The 25,062-nt window shown below is 40.0% G+C and overlaps 1 protein-coding gene across 1 annotated transcript in view; it reads left to right on the top strand.

Moving 5' to 3' along the window:
• Nucleotides 1-8,973: 8,973 nt before the first annotated feature.
• LOC118793330 (relaxin receptor 1-like) overlaps nt 8,974-25,062 on the top strand; it is a 32,186-nt gene continuing 16,097 nt past the window's right edge. The window contains exons 1-5 of the mRNA XM_036551465.1: nt 8,974-8,990; nt 9,094-9,139; nt 14,903-15,052; nt 22,310-22,393; nt 24,943-25,048. Coding sequence (XP_036407358.1) covers nt 9,097-9,139; nt 14,903-15,052; nt 22,310-22,393; nt 24,943-25,048 — 383 coding nt within the window. The 5' untranslated portion in view covers nt 8,974-8,990; nt 9,094-9,096. The remainder of the gene's footprint in view (nt 8,991-9,093; nt 9,140-14,902; nt 15,053-22,309; nt 22,394-24,942; nt 25,049-25,062) is intronic.

The raw sequence follows: 25,062 nt of genomic DNA, 5'->3' as shown, positions 1-25,062 counted from the left end.
AAGTAGGGGTTGGTTAAGGTCCTACATGTCAAATTTGTTGATCTCACAATAATGACTGATAGCAGAGCCGTGCTGTTTGTCTTCTATTGGCCTGAGAGGACGTAAGGTAATATGAGGTAACATGATATAATATGTTATCAATATATTGCATTACTAGTGTGAAATGACATATGTTTTCAGTGTCATTGGGAAAATGCCCTCGCTTATGTGTTCCAAATTTTAAAAAGAACAATCTGTTCATACTCAACAACCATGTATTATTGACTGTTCTACTCTTCTTTAGCTGGCAAAGTGGAGAGGGGTTAGACATCATTCCAGTCTTTTTTGTTTGGTGGCTGCTTTGGAAATTCTTTTGGAAGTACAATTTTGCTTACTGGCAGGCCATGCAAAACCCATTTTGAATTAGAATGTGAGCATGAGCAAGTGAGAGGAAAAACAAAAAAATAGTTACAGGGAGATGCTATTTTGAGTGTCCTCATTATTGCACTTAAAAATGCTGACGCCTACAAAATCTAGCATTTTCCATTGGCTATTCTTTATGACCCCTCTCATAAAAAAACCTGTTCACTGAGCCGGCAGAGACATGTGTGACACAACCCTGTTTTGCTTCACTGGAAACTGCATTTCACATAAAATCATAAATTTGGACCATGCACTACAACACCTGAGTGTCGCATGTGACCAAAACAAAAAATAAATGAAATGACAGGATTATAATATGGTTGGTGCCTGAGCTACAGTAATCGAGAGCCTTATTTACATAATGACAGCAATTGTCTGGCCTAGTATATCGAATCGTTGCGTTCGTCATGGTATGCTGTGAAGGACAATATAGTAGAATGGGATTTTCTATCCCAAAGCTCACCGCGTGAGACAGGCTAAAGAATCCAGTAAAACAGTCCTACATCCTCTGAAATGTGGCTTTATTTTTTTTTATCTCCTTTATTTGATCATGATGTAACTCAGTGATTTATGTCTGTCACCAGCGCCTTGTTAGCAGGGGAGCTGTGAGGACGTGCTTGCTCTGTTTTCTGTGCTTTTCCATAGGAGCCGCTGAGGATCAGTGCATATGACGGGCAGAGAGGCAGGCACGCTTCATTTTTTTTTTTTGAGCAAATGTCCATTTTTCTTTTTTTCCCCCACAGATATTTCCTTTTAGATTGGGTTATATGAGGACTGAGCGGTAACCATAGAAATACTTTTGGGTGAGATGGCAGGTACAAGAAAGGACTGTGGTACCTCCTACAGGTGCCCCGCAGTGCTGTCTTAGCCCTTTTTAGCTTTGAATTTTTTTAGCCTGGTTTCATGTTCTTCTTTAATCAGATGCTCACAAACATTGTCTGTGACAGAAGGTGGTTTTCATTTAGTACTCTATTTGATTTGCCAGAATTTAAAAATGAATTTCTGGTACTAGAACTATTTTAGCAGTAGGATACTTAGTATGGGCTGTAAATTAACTATGAAATATTGGCAGTTAGAAGAGAATCTATGAACGACAAATTACATTGGGTTGCCGTCAGGACATTCCATTATGCTTCCCTAACTGTTCTCATAATTGAATACTAACAAGGATAAATAACTGGATTCTGTTGTCTGGTTATGAAAATCAAATAAACACAAAACAGTTTGAGCATATCAAAATAAATCAGGCACTTTTATTCGTGTGCCAAGCTAATAAGAAAATAACCAGTTATTGTCATTAATTGAAACATACAATTTATTGGAAGGGGGCGACAAATAACAAAATGCGCAGTTACCTTCTAGTAAGTAAAATTAATGCACACAGATGGTTCCAAATATTATTACAGATATCTTCTTACCTTAAAAGTCTGATGTATTTCTCCAGAGAAACACATGCTGCTTCAATGATGTGTGCCTAATTTTAAAACCCCTAAACTACATTCTCAGGAACACGTTTAGAATTTTAAATCGTCAAGTCAGCTTGTAAGACTCAGCCAAACACATAGCCCTGTTTCCACCTTGTCTTGTTAGAATACTGAAAGTATACCTGTTTTTCAGTAACAAGTGGAATGGTGGGCAGCTACAGAGCAAGAACGTGAGCATAAAACAAACTGCAGAAACGCCAGAGACCATTTTGTTTCCTCAACTTGGAGCTGAGGTACAAAAGTCAATGGGGCACAAGAACCAACAAAACAGGAGGGCAAATGTCCGCAAGCGAGAGGAAGAGTGTTGGGAGCAGGAGCAAGAACAAGCAAGGTCTGTGTTCTTTTTACACTCCACTAAAAGGACAGATGGGATTAGCAATGAGCAACTCCTGAGCCCCAAATTTCAATCATAATATCTTCAGCTCAGTTCTTTCTGGAGATAAAAGACGATGATGCAATTCTTTACCTCAGCTGCTCTATAATGAAAGTCTTCCCTATAATAGGGCATAAGAGATGGGATATATCTTACATAGCATGCACAATGTCAAACTAGGGGCATTTTAGAAGGGAATGAGCAAAAACAAAATGTCAGGAGAGACGTCTATTACTACTAGCCTAGTCTGACACTGTTTCTCATTCAGCTTGAATGGATACACTTGTCTTCTATTGTGCTGGAAATTGCTCTGGATAAGAGTGTCTGCTAAATTAATGTAATGTACTATGAAGGACAGCATACATCATTGGCTAATTGTGTACCTGTTTTTTTTTTCCTGATATGCCTTGAGCTGAACATTCATATTTGGATTCATTGAATATAAATCCACATGCAAACTACACATTTTTCATGAGAGCCAATATTAACTGACAGCCGTGATGTTCCCCTATCTCCCTACAGTGTAAAATTTGAACATACGTGGTAGCTACCCTTTGAGGGTTGTTATCCTTCTGGTACATTAGCAAAGCTTACCAGCTAGTGCATTGCTAATTAAAATGAAACAGTTGTATGGATTCTGAATGGAAAAGCCTTGCAATGTAATTACTCTGACTTTGTAGCTATTTTGCTCCAATTTGCCACGGAGAGTGTTTTTTTCCAGCTCACTCAGATGTGAGTCTAATCAGTTAGCTGCTGTTTAGCTATAACAATCTTTGATGTTCTGGGCCTGCACTTTTGTAAGTCGCTTTGGATAAAAGTGTCTGCTAAATAAATAAATGTAAATGTAAATGTAAATCTAACTGCACTCCATTGCAAGAAATGACAAACTGCAGGAAGGCGGTTAGGAGCTGAGCCTCGCTTGTGAACATATGGCTGCAGATAGCATTCCCAGGTGAGACACTGCTGTTGAATGCTTTGGCATGGCACTTTACCTGAATTTCTTTATCCAGCTGTATGAAGGCATGATGTTTAAACTGTGAGATATATCAGCCATCTGCTAAGCAAATAAATAACACCAACTTTCAAGTATCTCAATAGTTATATGACAGAGGTCGACTTTTTTCTTGACTTTTGTATTGATAACAGCTACAAATCCTTCCCTCCACTGTCATGGCTCTGTGCAAGAGTAGTCTTGCATGAAATTGAATAATATATCCCATTGACCTGCTTCATGAATATGCTTTATGTGACAGGAATCAGATGGAAGCATGCGCTCTAGAAACAGTCCCTACTGATACATACAGGGGCAGACTTTGAAGAAATGCAGCAGAAATGCAGTCCACTAACATATGACCTCAAAATGCAAATCAAAGGGTGATTGTGACACTTTGACAATGCATAAAACCTCCTGCAGATAGCATCAGAAGTGGAGGGTCTGCTGGAAACATCTTTTTTTAGCGAGCATTACATTATATTATGGTCATTTACCAGACGTTGTTATCCAGGGCAACTCACATAGGTTACATATGGTCCATTTATATGGGTATATGGTCTATTTATACTGGATATTTATTGAGGCAACAGTAGTGCCCCACTGGGGAATCAAATGGGCAACCATTCAGTTACAAGCGCTGCTCCTTACCACTAACACCACACCGCTGAGTGTTAAGTGTGAGGAACAAGCAACAAGGTACCACATTACCTTTAGAAGTCTGTTTGCCCTAGCATCAACGGTTGGCAGCAGCATATAAAAGGCAAGAAAGAATGAGTCACTTGTGCTGACGGCACAGTTGGCATTACAAACCACTTGGAAAATTGGCTGAATGGACCACCTGGCTGTTGCCAAAAATGGCACTGTTGGTCAATGGCGCATGCGCCATCAAGCATGTGTAATCAATGTAATCCCGCACAGAGCAGAGCTGACAGCTGATTAGGACACATAGTTTTGTGCTTTTAATGGTATTATTGCACAGTATTGTGTTTGGAATGGTATTCAATTGCACTTACATGTTGATCTAGGCATGCTCTTGTGATCTCAGTGCTTTGTTTGGCACTGATGTTCATTCATTTGTGGGTAGTGGTGTCCTGTTTTTTTTCCATACCAATTTACCATTGCCAATTTTAGAGCATCTAAATAACTATGAGAGCATCTGCCAAATTACTATGATGTAATGTAAGAGACACAAACAATGCACCTGAAAAACCAGATGATATACTGTAGCCCGGGTCATAGTTACCTCAGAATGACCATGAGAATGGGTTAGAACAGAGCAGAGATCTTGTCCCCTGCTTTTCTAAATAGGCAAGCTTCTTCCAACAGTTCCTGTGAAAGTGAGAAGAAGCACAAGGTTTACACCCTCGCTGGTTAGTTGGCATAAGGTTTACACCCTCGCTGGTTAGTTGGCATAAGATTTACACCCTCACTGGTTAGTTTAGGAAATGTCGTAGTAAACTGGCTTCTTCAGCCATTCCATAAGTTACAGCTGATTTTGACTTGTCTACAGATTTTGTTTCTTCCATATTCATATGTTCATGAAATGTTAATTTTGTGTTTAGCAGGCAGTTCTTTAGTAGCTGATTAGTGGTGAGATTGATTGTTTTAGTTCATACAGAAAGCAGAATTAATTAGACAATGTTACAAGCCACCAAAGGCAGTTAAATCCTTTATTTTTGTTTGTTTATATTTTTCATCATGTCAAATTGGTGATTGCATTTAGTTCAGATTTTTAGCTTTGTATTTTTAACTACTAATGCTGACACGTTCACATTTATTAGCAGATGCATGTCCCATGTCCAAGTCCAGTGTACCATTATAATCAAATACACCCTGACAAATGTAATGGCCACTGTACTGCATATTCACAACCGCATCCTACATTATTTGACCAGTCACCTGTACAATCAGCCAAGCACTGGCATAATCAGGACAAAAATGGCTATCTCTATGCTATTGGTGTTTTTTGCAAACCGTGCTGATGTCAAATTACCACATTGCGCCGACAGCATTTACCGCCTGCACCAAGTTTTTGTACCATCCAAACCGGGCTGTTTAACTGGATCTGGAGATTAAATGCTAAAGCAGATATAAATCCATGTCAGGACGTGGCTTCAGCTATTGAACCACTGCAAGCTCAATACGCTACACAGTATTATTCTATAGTATGGAAACCTAATTGAGGAACATAATCTGAGTTTCGGAGGGCTGCCAACGACGGGCTCAATGCACTTGGGAGGACATTTTTCTATATATGCTTGGTGGGCTGTAGGCTCAAAGAATAACAGTCCCCCTTGTGTTTGTATTATATGGGAAGGCAGAGTGTGGATGGGCTCTTAAGGGGATAAGGAAGGCAAGGGGGCTAAGAAAGGAAATGGGTGCACATTGTGGGTGCCTGAGTGAGTCAAGAGAGGGAGAGGACGCGTGTCTCTGCTCGCCGAAGTGGTTTCACCATGTAACCTGTAGGTGATTTGTTAATTTTTAACAGGGGGGATGGCAGATGTACACGCAGCACTCTCTCTGCTACTAACTAGGGGATTGGGGGGGGGGTGTCAGATAAACAAGGGGGATGCATTTTGGTATTTTGGTCATTTTGCTAACAAGGGGAATAGCACCCCCCCCCCCCCCCATCCCTACTCAAATCACCTACTGCATGTAACCCTATCACAAAATCAAAAATAGCTTGTACCAGACCTACCGTATTAACAAGTGCCATGCTTGAAACTAAAAAAAGGGATTGAAATCTCTTCTGATTAAGTAAGATAAATACAGACACAGTGCAATCTATTGTATGGGTAATTATTTAGCGATAGAATTAACCACAGAGATGCCAAAAGTGAGTAATTTGAGAGATACATTTTAGTTTTTCGGTATGTGATTGTTGTATAATGTACAGTATGCAGGATAAGTCCACTTTCTGTTTTCCTGTTTTCAATGAAAACATTCTAAACTCGTTTGTGGTAGTTATGTTGATGGCTCAGTAACTAGACAAGAACAGAGTAGTGCCATTTTGCTTATGTCACCTGGTGAACAACAAACACTGGTGGTGTCAGGGCTCCGCCCCCCTAGCTGTGGTGTTTTTGTTTTTCCCTGTCCATGTGCTTTTTGTTTTTCCTTGTGTTCCAGCCCCGCCCCGCTCCCCGCCTGGTCCCCGCCCACCTGATTGCCCCATTACCTTCACCTGCCTGCCTGCTCACCTGCATCCCATCTCCTCATCAGCCCAGCCCTATTTCTACCCTGCTTGTTCCTGTCTTGTTTGCCAGTTCGTTGCAGTGTGTTTCGTACCTGTTTCGTTCCCGCAGTTTTTTTGAATGTCTGATTTCTCCGTGTTTGACTCTGCCTGCCCTTCGTCTTTGTTTTCTGCCTGCCGTTTTGTCCCATTGCCTGATCGTTTGCCTGCCCGGTTCCTGACCCTGCCTGCTTCTGTTACCGACCCTGCTTTTGTCCACGGACTGCCTTCCGGTTTTCGACCCTGCCTGCTTTTGTTGTGCAACTTGCCTGCCGTCATTAATAAACCCGCCTGGAACCTGAAGCTCTCTTGGTCTGCGACTGAGTCCTTGCCTGAGCCCTTACAGGTGGGGTGCTCTGCATTTTTAATAAGTATGAGATAGTATGCCAATGGGCAAGCAAGGTTACATGAACAATGCTGAAATGTCCTACTTATTTTCCTACTTACACTGGGCATCACATTATGAAACTTATAGGGAATTACTCAAAAAAGTACAGAGAAGGGCAGCAAAACTGATTCAGGGTATGAAACATACAAGTTATGACAGTACTTAATCTCTTCAGTCCCAATCAACGGAAACCCAGGAGTGATGTGATGGAGGATTTTGCACATTTTAGAGATGGGGTGATAATGTGAAGCAGAGGCTATTTCGTGCTGAATTCTGTCGGTAGAACCAAGTGGAAATTAATTGGAAACTGGGAAGTGGAGGAATCAGAGACCCTTGAAGTATTCAAGACCAGGCTTGACGCAATGCAAGATACATTCCAGACTATAAGCAAACAAAGGTGTAAATTGACCTGTTCTCATCATGAAACTTCCTGTTTTTAAGTGCTAACTACTGAACACACAAGGGTGTTTTCTTTACTAAGAAAGTCTAACATACAAGTATTACTCTTATTCTTCTCAATACTTTAGACTTTTATGAAATGCAGTAGGAATCACCTTTTATTCAATTATTAATTGTAAATAATTGAAAGCATTGCCTTCAATGAATATGCATTTCTGTGCTTGTTTATGACCATTCTCTCTCCACTGTTTTTAATTTTGTTGATGGAACTAGTTATAATTCTACTAAATGAATTAGAATTGTTACATGAATTATCCTTTCCTTCCTGTGGGGACCAATTAAAACCTCTCTGTCCCAGAGGCACAGTAACCAATCACAGAAAAGCGGACCAATCGCAAGAGACTTGGTACTGCAGGACATCGATCACACCTGCCACTCATAATTACATGGGGTGTCTCAGGTGGCAGTTCTGCAGATACTGAATTCATCTGTGTTAAATGCTCACTGTCAATCGTTGGGAAGGCCTTTTGTGTTTTTTAAATTAATCTTTTATCATCTCCCCTCTTTAAGAGCTTGTTTTCGCAGAGGGGGTTCTCCAATAGATGATCATTTGCTCTATGGGGAAATAATGGACTTAATGTTGTACTGAAACAAGATTAAATGTTGTCCTTAAAATGTCTTTGATCATGTTTTTAGTGTGTTTTATTTAGGGTCCGTGTGGACTTGTCCGCTGTGAGTCTTACATTTATATGATACTAATGTTTGTACATTTGGGACGGACGTCATTGTTATTTTTTTTCCTTCCATCCATCCCTTTGTATTTTATTCCTGGTATATCAGATCTCATCTTTTCCCCTTTTGTGAGGATGAATAGCAGTACTTCAACCGAACCAAATTTTGTTCATTGTACAAGAACTGTGAGCTAATTGTTCTGTAGGCCATTTAAACGGAAAATTCAGATGAAACATGGAGGCAAGGTACAAATCTGAGAAGCTAAGCTCTGTTTGTGTTTACATTAACGGCTACCATACTACTAATATTTAAGCGCTTATCTTGATAGCGAGATGACTTCAGTGTTAAAATGCGCGTCTACACAATGCGGTAGGAATCCAGATTCTTAACTTGCCTTTAATTGTTGTACCTCGTACGTATGCAAAATACAACACTTAGGACAATCATGTTTTTACACTGTGAATGAGTTCATCATTGAAGCAAGTTTATCAAGATGAGTTAGAGCAGACCTTTGCGATTTTAACGCCGAAAAAGAGGTTTTTAGAGAGATACTAAAACAACAGTCTGACTGTTTTCACGGTTTCAGTAAAGTATTATATTCTTGCATCATTGGTTGTTTTATTTATCACACCCGGACATTCCTCCGAAAGGCTGCACGCGAGGGTGAGTTTTGACACGCTTCTGTTCTTGCGTCACTGGTTGTGGAAGTGGATGCATTGTTTTATTCATTTGCAAGCACACGCCTCTCATAAGCACTGCATTAAACTCTCCAAGTTCAGTCAGAAGCGGTTATAGGAGTGGCATTGATTCATTGATACAGCGTTCCGTTTTCTCTCATCGCATAATTTTCGACCCTCATCAGTCTCACTATCTGCTCCAGTGTTTGCGAGCGCGCTCTCTGCCTTTCTCGCTCTCTCTCTCTCTCTCTCTCTCTCTCTCTCTCTCTCTCTCTCTCTCTCGGCATAGTGCACAGTGTCCACCAATGCAAGGTGAAGTGGATTGTTTCAGGGTATCGCGTTGTCAAGAGCATTCTCCTTCAAGATATACGTTCTGATCCGCCACTCTAATTTGTTTCTTTTTCTCTCCTTGTAGATAATGCAAGCTTATGTAGCAGGCGTTCTCCTGTGCGGAGTGTCAGGTAGGTGGGCTAGAGGGAAGGGTTTGCTGAATTTGGACTGTTTGGTATCATGCATTGATCATTTCGACGCTTATTGATTAAGCACTGTAGTTATTGTTTTATTGTAACTCATTTTCAAACAAGTTGCATATCTTTTCTCAGTCATGTAACAATTTTTGCATGCACTGAATGTACTGAATATAACAGAAGAACTGATATTTTAAGCCACTGGCACTAAAATGGTATTTGAATTTAGGCTTATTGGAATCCGTTTGTACTTAAGATGCAGTTCGTGTCGAGAAATGCCGCACTTTTACAGTACTACATCAGTATCATTTTAGAATGACGGGAGATATGTGGCTATCGTGGTAATTGAAACGGTCATGAAACTGCTTTCGAAAAGCTTTGCGGATATTTGAAAATTTAAATTTCAATAACACGACTCTTTTTAAATGAATCAGCGCAGTTAGCGCAGAGGGTCGATACACCTCCGTCGCTGGCGTAGGTTAAATCAGATATGGAAAGCATTCTCGTTTGCAAGGAGATTGATGCTTATCTGCAAACTTCTCGCCGGTGTTCCACGCGTGTGGGTTTGAGGTTTTATGCGCATTAAAGTTAAGATTAGTCTACGGATAGATGAGATATTGCTGCACAAATATTGTTGGCAGGAAGAATGTCTCTACGCAAGCCCGAAAATCGAAATATAATTGAATTGTAAGTTTGTGGTGTCACATGTTGCTTAAAGTTATGTTTTCATGTGTTACTTGTTTGAAATGTGCGTGTATTGCTGTTTTACGCTCTTAAAGATTACCTAACTTGCACTGTATGTCCATTTCGACTTCTTGCACAGCATAAACGTTTCATTGCACCGTACTGTTCTACATATATGTATCTGTGCATGCTCAAGTAGGTGATAACTGTTTATCACTGTTTATGGGCTTTAAAGCAGTCAGAGAAAGAAAGAGTCATTGTTTCTACAGCCCAAGTCCCTATGTGCCCTGCACTTCCCACAGCAATAGGCATTGATTTTGATGGGCAGAAAACTATATTGACTTTCCCTATGAATAACGTATAAATGAGACTCTTTGCTTGACAAATTGGTTGTTTGATTTAAGCAACTTTCTTTGCCTCAGCAAGTAAACATCAGTACTTAACCATCCAGTTGTGATCTCTTTCATAGAGGGTTATTGTTGGGGGGCATTGTTTCAGAGTGAAATGAGATCCTTCTGTACCAGCTCTGACAAGAGGAAAATGTGGTAGAGCACTCCTTGCTTGACCAAACCTTAGATTTCATTTACATTTTGTGATTTAGCAGACACTTTCGTCTAGAGCAACTTGCAAAGAAAGAGCGTGAGGTACAAAGTGATCCAGGAACCCGCAAAATCACAGCAGCAGGAGAAAAAAAGTAAAATCCTAATCCTACCATGTTATGATGACACTCACTGGTCTGGGAGTGTTGTTAGCCTAGTCTAACACTTGCTCATTTAACTTGAATGTATACACTTATGTTCTATTGTGCTGGGAGTGTCTCTGGATAAAATCAGACTCAAGACATCAGACGCAAAATGCACACTGTATGTACTCACCCATAAGATAAGGCTTACAGAGAGGTTCTGAATACAGTTGGGTGACAGAGCATGTTGTGTCTAACATTACATTTTTACCCATTAGAGCAGAAGCAGACAAATGTCCCCCAGGATAAAGTTCTACCCCGGTAATATCCTTTATACATTAGAGACCTGACACTCTGTGGATAGCACTGCTGGACCTTTTCTTAACCTCTTTTTGTTGAAAGAAAGGCAATGAAATGAAATTACTGGTCTTAGGATGATGTACTGTCAACAATTAGGCATAAGTAAAAAGAAGCCGAGCCATTTAATCACCATTAAGGAAGAAGTGTCCGTTACCCTCCTATCTCACTGTCGGTTTGCATTACCCCTTGTAAATGAAATGGGCCAGAGAGCCAGAAAGTGATTACAAGTACGATCAAAGCGCTATAGCATGACATTTTTTTTAAATCTATCAACCTTGACGTCTTCTTTTTGCTTTATTACCCTATAATTGCTGCAGAGGTGGTTTCTTAACAGAACGCTTTCACATATGGCATTGCAAACCACTGTCTTCCAGGTCATCACTCAGGTATGAGGCTGCTATAGCATTACTGACAACAGTTAAAAATTTTTCAAAGAAATGATTGCTAATGAAGTAATCATGACCACACTGTTGTCCTCCTACACGGTTCCCTTGACATCACCTTGCAGCCTGGCCACACGGTGTCAGCGGATAAATGCAGTATGAAAGCATAGGATTTCATGCATCACTAGTATTCAGTCAGTGACTGTGGTGGGTAGTAATCAATTGCTGAATGTAGCTGACAAAATGGTTGGCGCGGATGTCAGACTTTGGGTGAAAAAAGCGTGCTTCTGCCATATGACTTCTGAGTACCACAGATTGTGTTAATCAACGGAATATGACTGGGCAAGTGGGAGGATGGAACATGCCGGTGTGATGATAAGTTGTTTAATACCCCTTTATGCAGCCCTGTAGTGTAAGTGTACATTACACATGTTTCACTGTGACGACCCCTGCATAGGAGCACCGGGGAAAGATAAATGCAGTCCTCCCATACACATGCACGCAGCCAATGGCTGTTTAACTCACAACAGGTCACACAGTGCACCATAGTGGTGTGTGCACCAGTTGGAGGATAGGGGGGATAATGGGGGAATTGTCCTATTTAGCAGTACTACTTGCGGGCCCATTTAGAGCTCTTAACTTCCAAACATGTTGCTCAGAATCACGAATTTTCTATGAGGGACAGCCAAAACCCCAAAGTAGAGGAGTCACAGTAAAATCATGCTTTTTTCCATGTGTGCAGGCCAGCATGATGCTGCTAGGCCGTGTTACAGCCCCTCACTGCCAGTGCTAATTATCCATAACAACATACTTATCCGGTCATTAGTTTGCAATTACAAATGTCCTTGTGCCATTTATTAATCTTTTAGTTGTATTGAAAACAAAGCACCTTACATTAACAATGACTCCAAATATTACCGAAGTATGCTCCTCTTAGACAAAATACAGAAGTGTTGAACCATGGCAGTGTGTTCCAAAGAGCTGTCTTTCCTTTCCCTCAGTTGATTTACTGGAAGATCTCAAATGTATCTCTCCACCTTCCATGACAGGTCTGGGCCGCAGTGTGCCTCCTGCCAAGAATATGTGTGCTACAGAATTCTTTTTCTAATCCACCCCTCCGGGAGTGAACAGTGGGCTGAAACGCCTTTTCTAATTTAATTTTTTAGATAATCGATCCCTCGTAAGGGATTATATCATTTTCGGTGAAAGACTTTCGGTTTTTCGGAGACATCTGAAAGATGTTGGTACCATTACTGCTTCACCATTGCTGCACCATTGCATGCGTCTTTCCCGAGGTTATTAGTTCAGGCAAGTCCAAATGGCTACTCAGTTTTTAAACCAATCAAAATCCCTGTACTGTATGCTGCACAAAAATCTAACTTGGTTCTGAAACAGAGCTACTATCTGTAATGGAAGAATATAGATAATGAAATAACAATTGCAATAATACAGTGGAATATGTAAATGCCCTACCAGTGTAGCACAAAGTAGCACATCTTGAACCAATTAATAATGGAATATCTATTGAGCCTCTTGTAAATTTCAGATTTGAAATTTCTGTACAAAACAATCATGCTCTGTAATTTCTGACATTCTAAAGCTCTGAATGATACCTTACATTGCGCACAAGAATGTCCCTTTTGATGTAACAAAAGGGCTTTCCTTGGATTTATTTCTGAGACAGATGGCACTTTTGCACAGAGTAGACAAAGACTCATGTCGGTGCAAGGCAGTTGTAGTGCATATCAGCATCCACCTCGGTGGAGGTGAAGGTTGCACGGTCAAAGTCAAGGAGGTGCTGGCTTAGGCACGCAGGCACAGTCTAAGACCCTGATCATTGCATGCTCTATCCATCAGTGACAATAAAATTAACAGTCAAAGAGATCAAATCTGTAGACCCTTCATTTTACTCTATGCACAACCACAAAACAGCCTTGAGTAGCCAATACAAATTAACTGGTTAATCAATAAATCAGGGTTTTATAAATTGTATGCATTCATAGCTATTAAAAGTCTCTGATGCATAAGGAAACTAATATTGTGAAGTTTAGCCTTTTAGTGCTATTTTCTTCTCTTAACAGAGGTTTTCCTTTAACTCCTGAATTAAAGAGTGATGTTAGTACTGTTGACAAGTGGGCACTGATGCCTGAGCTGTCTGCTAGTTCTCATGACAATTCAGTGCATATCTTATTTGAACTGCTTAAAGATATTATCCTCAAGTGTTGCTCGTCCTTCTTAGATGGCGTTTTGGGTATTTCAGTCCTGGGTTTGTCAATTACAGATGGTTCCCTGTGCTTGGGGATTATGCTTCCAATACCACATCTTGAAAGTGGAGTGATGTGAGCTGTCTCATTCAGTTTGTTTCCTTCTTTGTGTAGCAATCTTCCTGTCTTTGTAAGAAGATGCATACAGCCATGTATTGTAACTCTTTTGAATCAATTGAATGTGTCTGTCGTCTGCACAGCACTGTAAATAGCATTTATTTATGGCTACCCTCCATTCCTCTGAATGTATTCTTTCTGAAGTGAGCTTTTTCAGTTTGTGTTTTGTTTGTGAATCACAAGTAAGATTCACAGTGGAACTCCACATTGACTGGTACCTCAGGTAGTTCCTGAGAGGCTGACGATTATACTAAAAAATGCCTTTTCTGGAAAAATAAGTTGATGACATTTAAACCTCTGTGTTGTTGAAGACAGTGTGTGAATTCACTCATGGATTGTGCAAGAAAGTGTTAGCATATTTTCCATTTTTATATGTAAGAAGTAAACATCACTCCATGATGGCTGAAGATGCTTGATTTTTACAGCATGATCAACAAGCTTTTGAGTTTTGGTGTGCATCTTTTTTCAAGAACACAATTATCCAATTTATATGCTGCTCACAGTATGGGGGGTTCTCATGGGTCTAAAGTGTTTGTAGTCAGTTGGATTTGCCTGATTTTCACGCAAACTTTAGTGGAAATTTTCAAGTTTCTGTGACCAAAATGACAGTCCCAGCATATTTTAACCTCACTTGAAATACATAATATAGTCAAAAATTAGGTACTCCCTCACTGGGGATCTATTAAAAAAGTATTTATGGGTCTTGGTCCATGGTCTACATGTGAATGCCTCAGATTCACCACTCTTTGACATCAGTCCCAATTTTGTTTTTTTTTTTGAGCATAAATGGACAGCCATTTGAATTCTTACAGCATATAAGAAACCACTCTTAATATGTCTTGATTAAATTAAATAGAGTGTTTGAGTCATGATTTAGAATTGTAATTAGGGGCATGTGTGCACGTACAAGTGACCCTGTACAAGTTTCACCATGATTTGGGTAAACCTTTGCATAACTTTTTTCTAATGAATTTGTACATTGTTGCATTGCTGGTAACATTGCTACTGTAGGTCACATCAGCAGTATGGTATAGTGATATAACTATAGGGCTTGTTAGGAGAGTGTTGCAGGTTTACTTCTCATATATGGCATTGCTGTGGTACCCTTGAGCGAGGTAATCACCCTGAATTTTTTTTACAGTAAATATCAAGCTGTATGAAGGGATAATTTGTAATATGATCTGTCTAAGTCTAAACAAATGAAAAATTAAAGTTTCACATCAAACAGCGCAGTGTGTGAAATCTACTGTGCTGTTCCGATTTGCAGCTGCGCTGGCATCAGTCAACATCTCTGAGGGGAAGTCAAACTGCCCGCTGGGATATTTTCCTTGTGGAAATCTGAGTACATGTCTGCCTCAGCTGCTCCATTGCAATGGAGAGGATGACTGTGGGAACCAGGCCGATGAAGAAAACTGCGGTGAGTGTCTCTCTTTGTCTCCGAGTGAATTCCCAAGACTCCTGTGCAACTGTTATGCTCCCCTCTCTTTTGATAACCCTGGTGCTAATTGTGGAAATGATTGCTTTGGAACTGGTTTACAGCAGCCTGCTGGTTAAGCATAGGGTTATACGCATTCAAGTAATTTTCCTCATGGATTGGATTACGTTTAATTGAACATTTGGGTTTCAAGTAAGCATTCTGAGGAAAAATACTGGCAGAAAAATTGCTCTGGTAAATAAGCAAGGCTTGATCTACGGAGAGTAACTTGAGTGCCACTCAGTGGAATCCATGCTTCTCTTACCCCAGTCATGGAATACCTGGAACCTAACCATTTCTTTCTTGTCTTTTTTAAACCACTTCATTAAGTTTCATCAGAATCCCTCCATTTATTTTTCAGTAGCCAGACTAACAAACACACAAGTTCATATAAGATCATTCACCTAGCAGTAGCAGAGATTATTGTTTCGGATTATTATGGACTGTCATTGTGTTTTTTGAACGTTTCTAACCAATGGACAAAGCCCTATTGTAACGTGCAAGTGTGGCCAGGTTGATATTGTCTGACTGTTGTTACTTAAGAGCAACTGTTTGATACCATGATGGGATAGCCAAAGTTTATTGAGTGGATTTCAGTCATCATCAAGGTCACGAATAAAAGCACAGTAGTCAGAATTGTCATTTGTGTGTATAATGATTATTATAGATTATTCAACCATGGGCATCATGAATAAAGAACACAATACAGCACTCTGACGGCTCGGTCACCATTGTTGCCGTCCACATGAATTCTCCGACCTTGATGTGCCAAGTCAATAGCTTGCATGAAAAGAGGTTTCTGAATCACAGACAGGTCATTGCCAACGGTGGAGTCTGCAGACGCAGTGACCGTGGCTGCAAACGCGGCAGTTTGTGGAGCAGATCGCTGCCGAGTCTAACCGGGCGCGCGGGGCGGCAGTGAGAGAGAAAGAGAGTGGCCTTGGATCTTACGGGCTCTCGAACGCGGCTTTGGAACATCAGAGGGTCAGAGCACTCGTTTGAAAGGAGCCTTTCAAGAAACGGAGGAACAAAGGCCATGGGGGAGATGAGAAGCGCATGAGGGTTCAGGTGAAGATGGGAGACACCGATCAGGAAACAGCTGGCCTGCCCCCCCCCCCCCCCCCCCCTCCCCTGGTTTACACCCCGGGCTAGTGGAGAGTGAGGGGAGCAAATGCACTCTGCTGCTTCTTAGGGTCTGCCGGGGAAAGATAAGGCAGGCAGCTTCTGGTCAGTGTGCGAGTCCTTCAATACCAGTGATCAAAATTTGCGGGACAAAAGCCACTCGGATTGTCACGCTGCTGAAAAATGTTACCGATTTCCAGCAAGATGAGATTTGTTTTTTGGTTTTTTTTTTTTTGGCCCATTTGATTTCACACCACTTTCTGATTTTTGATATTAAGCCATAAGTGCAATAAGATAAAGAGCTGTGACCTGAATTGATTGTGGAATATTACTGTCGGAAACGTTCAGGCTAATATTGTATATTTTTGACGCACGCCATGAATCATCTTAGAATGTCAAAACACTTCTGTACATGAATTTGGAAAGTGGACTAACAGCAACATTCAGTATGCTAAAATCACTGCTGTTTATTTGGGGGACATTAAAATTTTATTTTCAGAAAAACCAAGTATAAAGTTTCTGGAAATATTAGTGTCACTCTTATACTTGAGATGTCATGCTGAATAAAAATCATAATGTCTTTTGGTACTCCAATGTGGTATTCAAATCTCATGAGTTTCAATCCTGCTCTACTGTGCAATATGTCCTGCGGCTGCAGAGTTTGGTGGTCTGTAAAATCGCTGTATGATAGAAGCCTTGGGAATATCTGGCCCTGGGATTTCACCCAAATTAAATCTGAAATTTTTGTGCATGTGCCCTCTTTTCCCATGCATTTTGCAAACTTCAAAGACTTTTTCCCCACGATGAACTACATTGGTTCTTGCTGAGTTAGTGTTTTATGTCTGAGAAGAAAACACATTCCAAAGACAGATTTACGGATTTTCACATTCAATCAAGAGGTTTTAGAAGCTTTACTTCCCATCAGCAACCTTATTGTAATCTGAATGCTTATCAATCATACTTGCATTGTACATGTATCTCCTGCTGTATTTTTGGACATTTTGTATATTTGTTAAGATGCTGTGGATGCTGCACAAGACCCACATTGGGCAAAGTGTTGCCACCTTTTTAGTTGGAGTCACTGACTGGATGTGAAGATCAACAGCATGTATTTCCAAATGTTTTTGCGCCAGTCTCAATGCATTTGGATCTCCAACCAAGTTTGGACACTGCTGTTACACAGTGATCAGGGTGTGATAAGCTTGTCAGCCAGCATTCCATACTTGTTTTTAACATTCTAATTTCCATGCAGCCATTCTGTCTGCTTTTCCCTTTAGAAATGAATTGGCTCAAGTTCTTCTTACCTTCTGTCTCTGCATAGACGTATCACAGACGTCATTAGAAGTCTGAAAATCGCTTCATTTGGATTGTGGTGGAAGTCTGACCAGAGTACAGAGTGTAAGAGCTAATGTGTTCTGATGAACAGCAATCCCTTTTTGCGCACATATTGCTAATGGGTCTCTGCTGAGAGCCTCAGACACCTTCCACTGAAGGTTTGTAAAGTTGGATGTGTCGATCTTGTGTGTGGCGGTAACTGTTCCATGAACTTCGCCACAGTTATAGCAGTTCCTCTTACACAGTAAACCTGTGGTGTTCCGAGAACCACAGACAGCAGAGACAAAAAGATTACCTTTATTTGATTAGTGTCCTGAAACAATTTTTGACTGTTTTGTAAAATTAACAAGCGTGCCAATCTGAATGAAGATCACCCATTAGTAGCCACTCTCTTTCTGCGTGATTATATCTGATGGAAGAGCTGTGTCATTGTGTGCTTCACATGAAGTCATTTCAGTTCAACAAAAAATCAAGTTACCAACTGATCTGACATTTGTTATAATCAAAATCATTTAACATAACCCATTCTCTTTGTTAGAATTAAAATGATTAAATTAAAAAGCTGCGTGTGAGTGATCCATTAAAATTGTTACGTTTTCCTAGAAGAAAAAAAGAGAGATTGGGGGCTATAATCGGTTTAAAACTGCTTCCACAATTTGTGGCTCAGTGGACACCATTGCTCAAAAAGCCAGTTATTATTTGTAAGTGGCCACTTCATGGACCTCATGCAGCACGTATTTGCTGCCTTGCTGCCTTGAAATATATGCTGTTGAATTCCAATCTGTACATTCTGTGCTGTACTAGACTCCTCATTTTGTCACTGCAGTTTGATCTTTAGTGGGGGGATGCAGGAGTTAGATAAGTGTCCCTCTCACAGGAAGAGGGTACACGTCCATAATATTCATGCAAGAATATGCGAAGATGATTAGCATGGCTGATTTCTGTGCATATTCTGTTCATATTCAGAATATTCATATTCAGTTAACATTCTGAAAAAAATTCTTCAGAGCATTTATCTTTTTCATTAATGATATGCTATAGGGTACACAGGCTGATTAGATGGTTGTTTAGCTTTATGGCTGCTCTAATTCATCTGGAATATTAACATGCTGTAAACAGTTAAATATTAAATAGTAGCATAAAATTTTAACGGGCAGCACTTGTGAGATTATAAAATCTACATACAGATGTATGTTCATTAATCATATGAAACCTAACCAGACATTGCCCCTTACTAATGTTAATAGTCTTACACATCCCATTGTCTGCGGTTATAGCAATGTGCTGTAAACTCTAATATTGATAGCCAGCACTTGTATGACAAGTGCTGGCTATCAAAAATCTGTGGTTGAATATATTAGAATGAATCATATGAATCTTCAAAACCTAGCTGGAACTTTCATCTCTGCCATTACATTACATTATTGGCATTTAGCGGACACTCTTACCCAGAGTGACTTACATAGGTTACCATTTTTTTATATGTTACCCATTTATACGGCTGGGTATTTTACTGAGGCAATTCTGGGTTAAGTACCTTGCTCAGGGGTAGCGTGGCAGTGCCCCAGGGTGAATCAAGCCAGCAACCTTTCGGTTACGAGGCCTGCTCCTTACCACTACGCTACACTGCCACCCCCATTACCCACATTACCCACACCCACAAACATACCAGACCGAATGCCAACTTTAATATTACTCTAGTTTTTACGGAGGAGGGCCCCAGCTCCCCGCATGGCTTACCTCAGCTCTGATGAGATGAAATGTTGCAGTTCAGCCCTCCTGCCATGCTGTATCACACTCTGCTCAGGCAAAGGAAACCGTGCTGCATCAGACTTCAAGAAAAGTACACGGACTATTTGAACAAGGGTATCATTCCCGCCTCCCACAAATTGTGGAGCGATTCAATTGTTCGCATCGTACGAACTGGATCACTCTCTGTGTTTGCTCTTTCCAGAAGTCATCAGGGGGTGGCACATAATCTCTCCTTGTTTGCTCAGAAGAAAGGGCGAAAAAAAGAATGAAGGTTGCATTAAATTCACAATCCCAAGTAAAGAACAGTAGTATCACATCAGCTGCTTTTCTCATTGAAATGTGTGGAAATTGAATCAGTCCTATTATCTGTCCACTGAGGCCACAGCAGCTGTCTTATCACTCAGTGTCTGAAAATGCTTTGTTTGTGTGCTAGTGTCTACCTTGACATATTCATGGATCATTCAGCAACGGTGTAACAAATAATTATTCATTGCTGATGATTAATTACGAGTCACTAATTATTGATGCCCTGTGTGTCACCGCTCTGTCTCCGGGACCATAAATATTGTTAGACGTCTCCTCACTGCCCTTTAAAAGTTTCATGACTACAGTGAAATGTGACTTTAAAGTCACCATAAATATTCAAAAATTAATGAACATGGAGTTCTTTGAAAACAGCTCTAAGTAACACTTAGAATATTGCAGTGGCCCAGTTATGCAATCTCTGTCTGACACACTGAAAGTCCCATCCAAACCAATCCAAATCATTTAGGGATGGTTATTATTATTGCTATTGATATTTTTCACGGGGGGGTGTGCTTCAAATTTTCTACTTTAAAAGCCGACCAGTTTTATATAAAGTTAAGAATCCAACAGAGGAAAAAAACAAGAAAGAGTCGAAATTTGTAGCTTTGAAAATTCTCAAAAATACGGTTATTTATAAAGTAAATGTCCTGACACTGTTTCTTGTTACTTGTGTTCAAAGATTCATTTTTCATTACATGTTTCAGTCATAGATATTTTATTTGCATTTATATATTGCATTGATTTGTATTCATTTGTTGCGTATTAATTCTATAGACTCTGATTAAGCAATCATTTAATCATGACCATTTATATTATTTGCAAGCCGTATAAATAATAAGTACCTTTAATACAGTGCTTTATGCAGTAACGTATTTAAATGCAACTTTGCCGTTAAAAAAAGAATGGGCTCTTAAATCATTAATTACCATTTGTGTTTATTCATTGAATGAATAGAATTAGCTATAATGGAATACTTTACTATATTATCAGAATAGCAGAGAACAGCTGTTTTGAAAGCTATTGCCAGATCCACTGTAATTAGTCCAAGACAACCCACAACTCACCGCAAAGCAATTAACGAGGGATTTATTAAAACCCTCCTAGAGCTGTCTCAACACAATGGAGTGATCTGGAGGCACACCAAAATATCCTGAGAATCAGACTGAAAGCTTAATTGTCTCACAGCACTGATGAAAACATTCATTTTTAGAGTTCTGATAGCAGGACAAGAACATCAGTATATAGGACATCCTGTTTGCTGAAAACAAATCAAGGAACAAGAATGAAGAATCATGTTTTTTGACAGAGAGAGAATGCATTTCAAGGATATGAATGTGACCTTTTGTAGTGTGAGATATGATGTGGAGATTATTTTGGGAGCCAGAAGTGGGAGAGAGGTCTCTTTTGCTGTGTTTTTCTTTGTGATCCCCTTTATGAAGAATGAGTGTGTGTGTGTGTGTGTGTGTGTGTGTGTGTGTGTGCGTGTGCGTGTGTGTGTGTGTGTGTGCGCGCGCACGCGCCTGTGTATGTGTAGATTTTATGCTCTCTCATTACGTGTGTGTGTGCGCTTCTTCATTTTGCCCTCTTGTCTAAACTTTTATCCCCTTTTTTCCCTTTAACCCCTGCCAATGAAGGCTCTAATCAGTATTAATGCATGTGTTAAAGGCCTTTCACAAAGCTAGACTGAATACATAAACGCAGGCAAATTACTGCTATTGAAGATTATAGAGGAGAAGTCAAATATTGCGCTGTGTAAGATAAATCACATTTTTTGATGAAAGATAAAGACTCATTGTTAGCTTGTGACTCTCTGGGTTTTTATGGCTACACTATTGTTGGTGTTTTTTCTATTTGTATTTGTATATAATGTACATAAAACCAATCTGCAATATCAAGGCATTGAAGTGCGAATGGAATCTGTGGACAATGTGGTGAAAATAACCCAAATTCAGAGAGTAGTAATTTAGGTTTTGAGTCTGTTGTTTATCACAGGGTTAGCTGAAGCCAATGAATACAGTCAAATTGATTGGGCTGATGACAGTGTTTGTCATTAAAGACTCTTGGGTTTGAGTGAATGTTGGATAATGACCTTCATTAAGGCACCCTGTGTGAAAACGGTAGATTTGGAATGAATTTTGAGATCAAACGCTTTTGTGTCAGAGAGAATATGAATGATATTGCATACTTGGGGAATACAATATTTGCTCACCTCTGTAGAGCCTTGAAACTACACTGCCCACACAACCAGTGGGTGCTAAGATGCCAGGGTGTTCATAAGTGATCCAGACACCTTGGTGGAGCACTAGTCAATCACTGCAAAACTCAGAAGAGGTGACCAGCCCCTTTCCAATCATGTCTAAGGCGTGGCAGTTGGTGGTCTTTATGATGTCACAATGTAACATTTTAAATTCAAAAGGCTAGACCAGGACCCCAGATATCTTCATGAATCTCTCTGTTCTCTTCAACACCTCCCAAGGGGCCAAATACAATCTGACTGCAATTCATTTTGAACTTTGAGCAATGAAATTAAGCAGTTGTTATAGTTTTACGAGAGTACCAAAACTGTGTTTATGTATCTTTTCTTTCTATCATCACAAAGTCTGATAAATGCACATGTAAAAATAATTTACTGAAAATAATTGCTTAATTATTGTTTGAGTTTTAAAATGTGCTGTTTTTTTTCAGGAGACAACAATGGATGGCCCCATCTTTTTGACAAATATTTTGGCATCCTCAACAATGACTTTGGAGCCAAGTCAAACAAATGCTGTAAGTGCAGATGTATATATTTATATATACAAGTATATGGTTGAAATTCAACTGACATAGTTTGCTCATACAGAAACACTGTAAGTGTGGGAGGAGAAATGGTAAATTAATCTATAATATTTTACTATTAAGCATTAGGGAAGTTAATTGTTTGAATCCTGCCTTTAATAGTGAATGACTGTCAAGCAGTTACTGTGTGGAGAATGTATTACATGCACTTATATTTACTATCTGCACAAAAGGTCAGTATCTTGGTACTGCAGTTTATAATGCACAAATTTTGTCTTGTTAACAGCATGAACAGCCTTTAAAAAGAAAGATAAACTTGTTATTCTTTCTTTCTACAGTAAAAATCTGCTATAATATTATATCTCATAATATATATCTCAAAACAGCATGTATTTTGTAAATACATCATCCCTTTTAAATGATCACATCCATTACATGTTTTTTGTGTATGTCTTTATGTGACTAGCCACTCACTCTAAGGTTGTTCTAGATTATTAGAAGAGACAATTAGATATACATGGCAAAATAACAATTGCGGAAATGAACTACAGCCAGTTTTTCAGGGAACAGCCCTGAGTGCACTTTAATTTGATACTTTAGAAAGAAGAATATGTGGAGTTATTCTGAGAGGCAGATTGAATCGCTCGGCAGGGAATAAATCAGAAATGAGATGAGAATAGCAGTGCTGAAAAATCACAACAGAAAAAAGGCACGGTTATTATCCGCCAACCAAAAGCTCCCCTAGCTGTTGTGTCTCATTAATCAGGAACTGTATTAAGATAATTCTTACATGTGTGATCGGTTCATGTAAGGACACTTAGCCAACCCAAGCTGTAGTGATCAATGCTTTTTCAGACTTAAATAGTCCACCAAATGAGGAAATATTACAGAATCATTATTCAGGGTACATTTATATATGTATAACTATTAATGAATAGCTATGTATTACATTACATTGCATTCATTTAGCAGATGCTCTTATCCAGAGCGACTTCCAGCACGAGAGAACAAAAGTGTATCCATTCAAGTTGAATGAGCAACAGTGTTAGACCACGCTAACATTCCCAGACCAGTGAGTGTAAGCAACACTATTCAAACCCTACCGTAAGTTAACTTGTGCAACCTGACTAGACAAGGGAAGCCAAGTGCACTACTATACATCAGTCACTAGATCAAAGAATCCAAAAGACATTGCAATACTACACTTAAAACAAATGGTAAGTACTGCAAGTAGCAGGTGTCAGGGGGCAGGGATTGAGGTGGAGCGAAATGCAGTCTGAAGAGGTGGTTCTTCAGTCTGCGTCAGAAGATGGCCAGTAATCCTGCTGTCCTGACCCCCGTGGGGAGTTCATTCCACCACTGAGGGACCAGTACAGACAGAGATCATGTTTGAGAGGAGAGACCCCCCCATGGTTGCAGAGCATGGTGGAACATGGTGGAAAGCATATATAGAGTACATATGTATAATACACTCCAGCTTATATGTGAATTCTCTAAGCAAACAAGTAAACATACATTTTTTCTGCTTCCATGTGGCAACCTCTCCTGAAACTAAGACCTAGTTTTAATTTAGTTCAAGTTTAATCATGCGTAACTGAATGCATAAGGTTAATGATAGGGTTAAAATGTGGCTTTCCCTTAGCTGAGGGCTGTCTTATGAGTCCATTCACACTCGCAAATTAAGCAGTGAATGGTCCGCTGCGATAGAAGACAGGAGTGGGTGTGATAGTAAAAGTAATTGCCATATGGCTTACTCGAGTCTCTAGTGTTTCAGTCGGAACAGGTCGTCTCATGTGGCTTCTCATTACGTGAAATGACACTTGCGCAAAGGAGTGCTTCCTTACCAGTCATGTCAGCGTTTGTTGTGTTTCCTACTCATGGAGAAACTTGGCAAGAGGGAGCTGCAGGGAAGTTGTAGGCCACAGTAAATTTACGTTTACATTCTGTTGTTTCATAGAAGCTCTCATCCAGCGCATCCAGGCTAGAAAGGTGCATCTAATGAAGTCACATCTACAACAGTTCACGCAGACAATGACAGACCACATCTGAATATGTGCCAATCCATCTCGCAGCACTGTAATAACTACAGCCATTTTGAACAGAGCAGTGCTGTGTTCAAGCGCTCTGAAACTGAGCAGATGCCATTGCTAACCGTGCTGACAACTGACGAGCTGACTATTCAGTTTTCTTCCTTGAGTGTTGTTTTCCAGCTCACTGGATTTTTGTGCATGCATATTGTCTCTCTCAAGAGTGATGAAAGAATCACCTCAGTCCCTCCAGGTAAAGTGTGAAAGCGAGATGCTAGTGGCACCTAAGATAAAATTGTATTCCTTAAGAGTCATCTCTAGCTGGAACAAATGGGAACAAGGATGAAGGCTTTCTCCTTCTCTCAGTCTTCTGTGTCTCAACCAGTCTCCCAGCTGTCTCTAAAGGCTATCACCTTTGCCTTGCCCACTCGCAGAGCTGTCTCTTAGGTGTTCATCTTTTTCTGTCCAAGTGATGGAAACCTCCTCTAAAGATTTTATTCTCATCTGCCCTAGTGCTTGGGGCAGTTCCAGATAAGTGTCTCTGCAGAGACCTGGAACTGGACTGTGACAGTGCTCAGCTCCAAGACATCCCCTCCGTGTCAACAAATGTCACTATGATGTAAGTAGTCCCAT

Source organism: Megalops cyprinoides, chromosome 18, assembly GCF_013368585.1.
Source record: "Megalops cyprinoides isolate fMegCyp1 chromosome 18, fMegCyp1.pri, whole genome shotgun sequence".
In the NCBI taxonomy this organism is placed as follows: domain Eukaryota; kingdom Metazoa; phylum Chordata; class Actinopteri; order Elopiformes; family Megalopidae; genus Megalops; species Megalops cyprinoides.
Note: the sequence above shows the minus strand (reverse complement) of the source record. Positions and strands in the feature narration are given on the sequence as shown.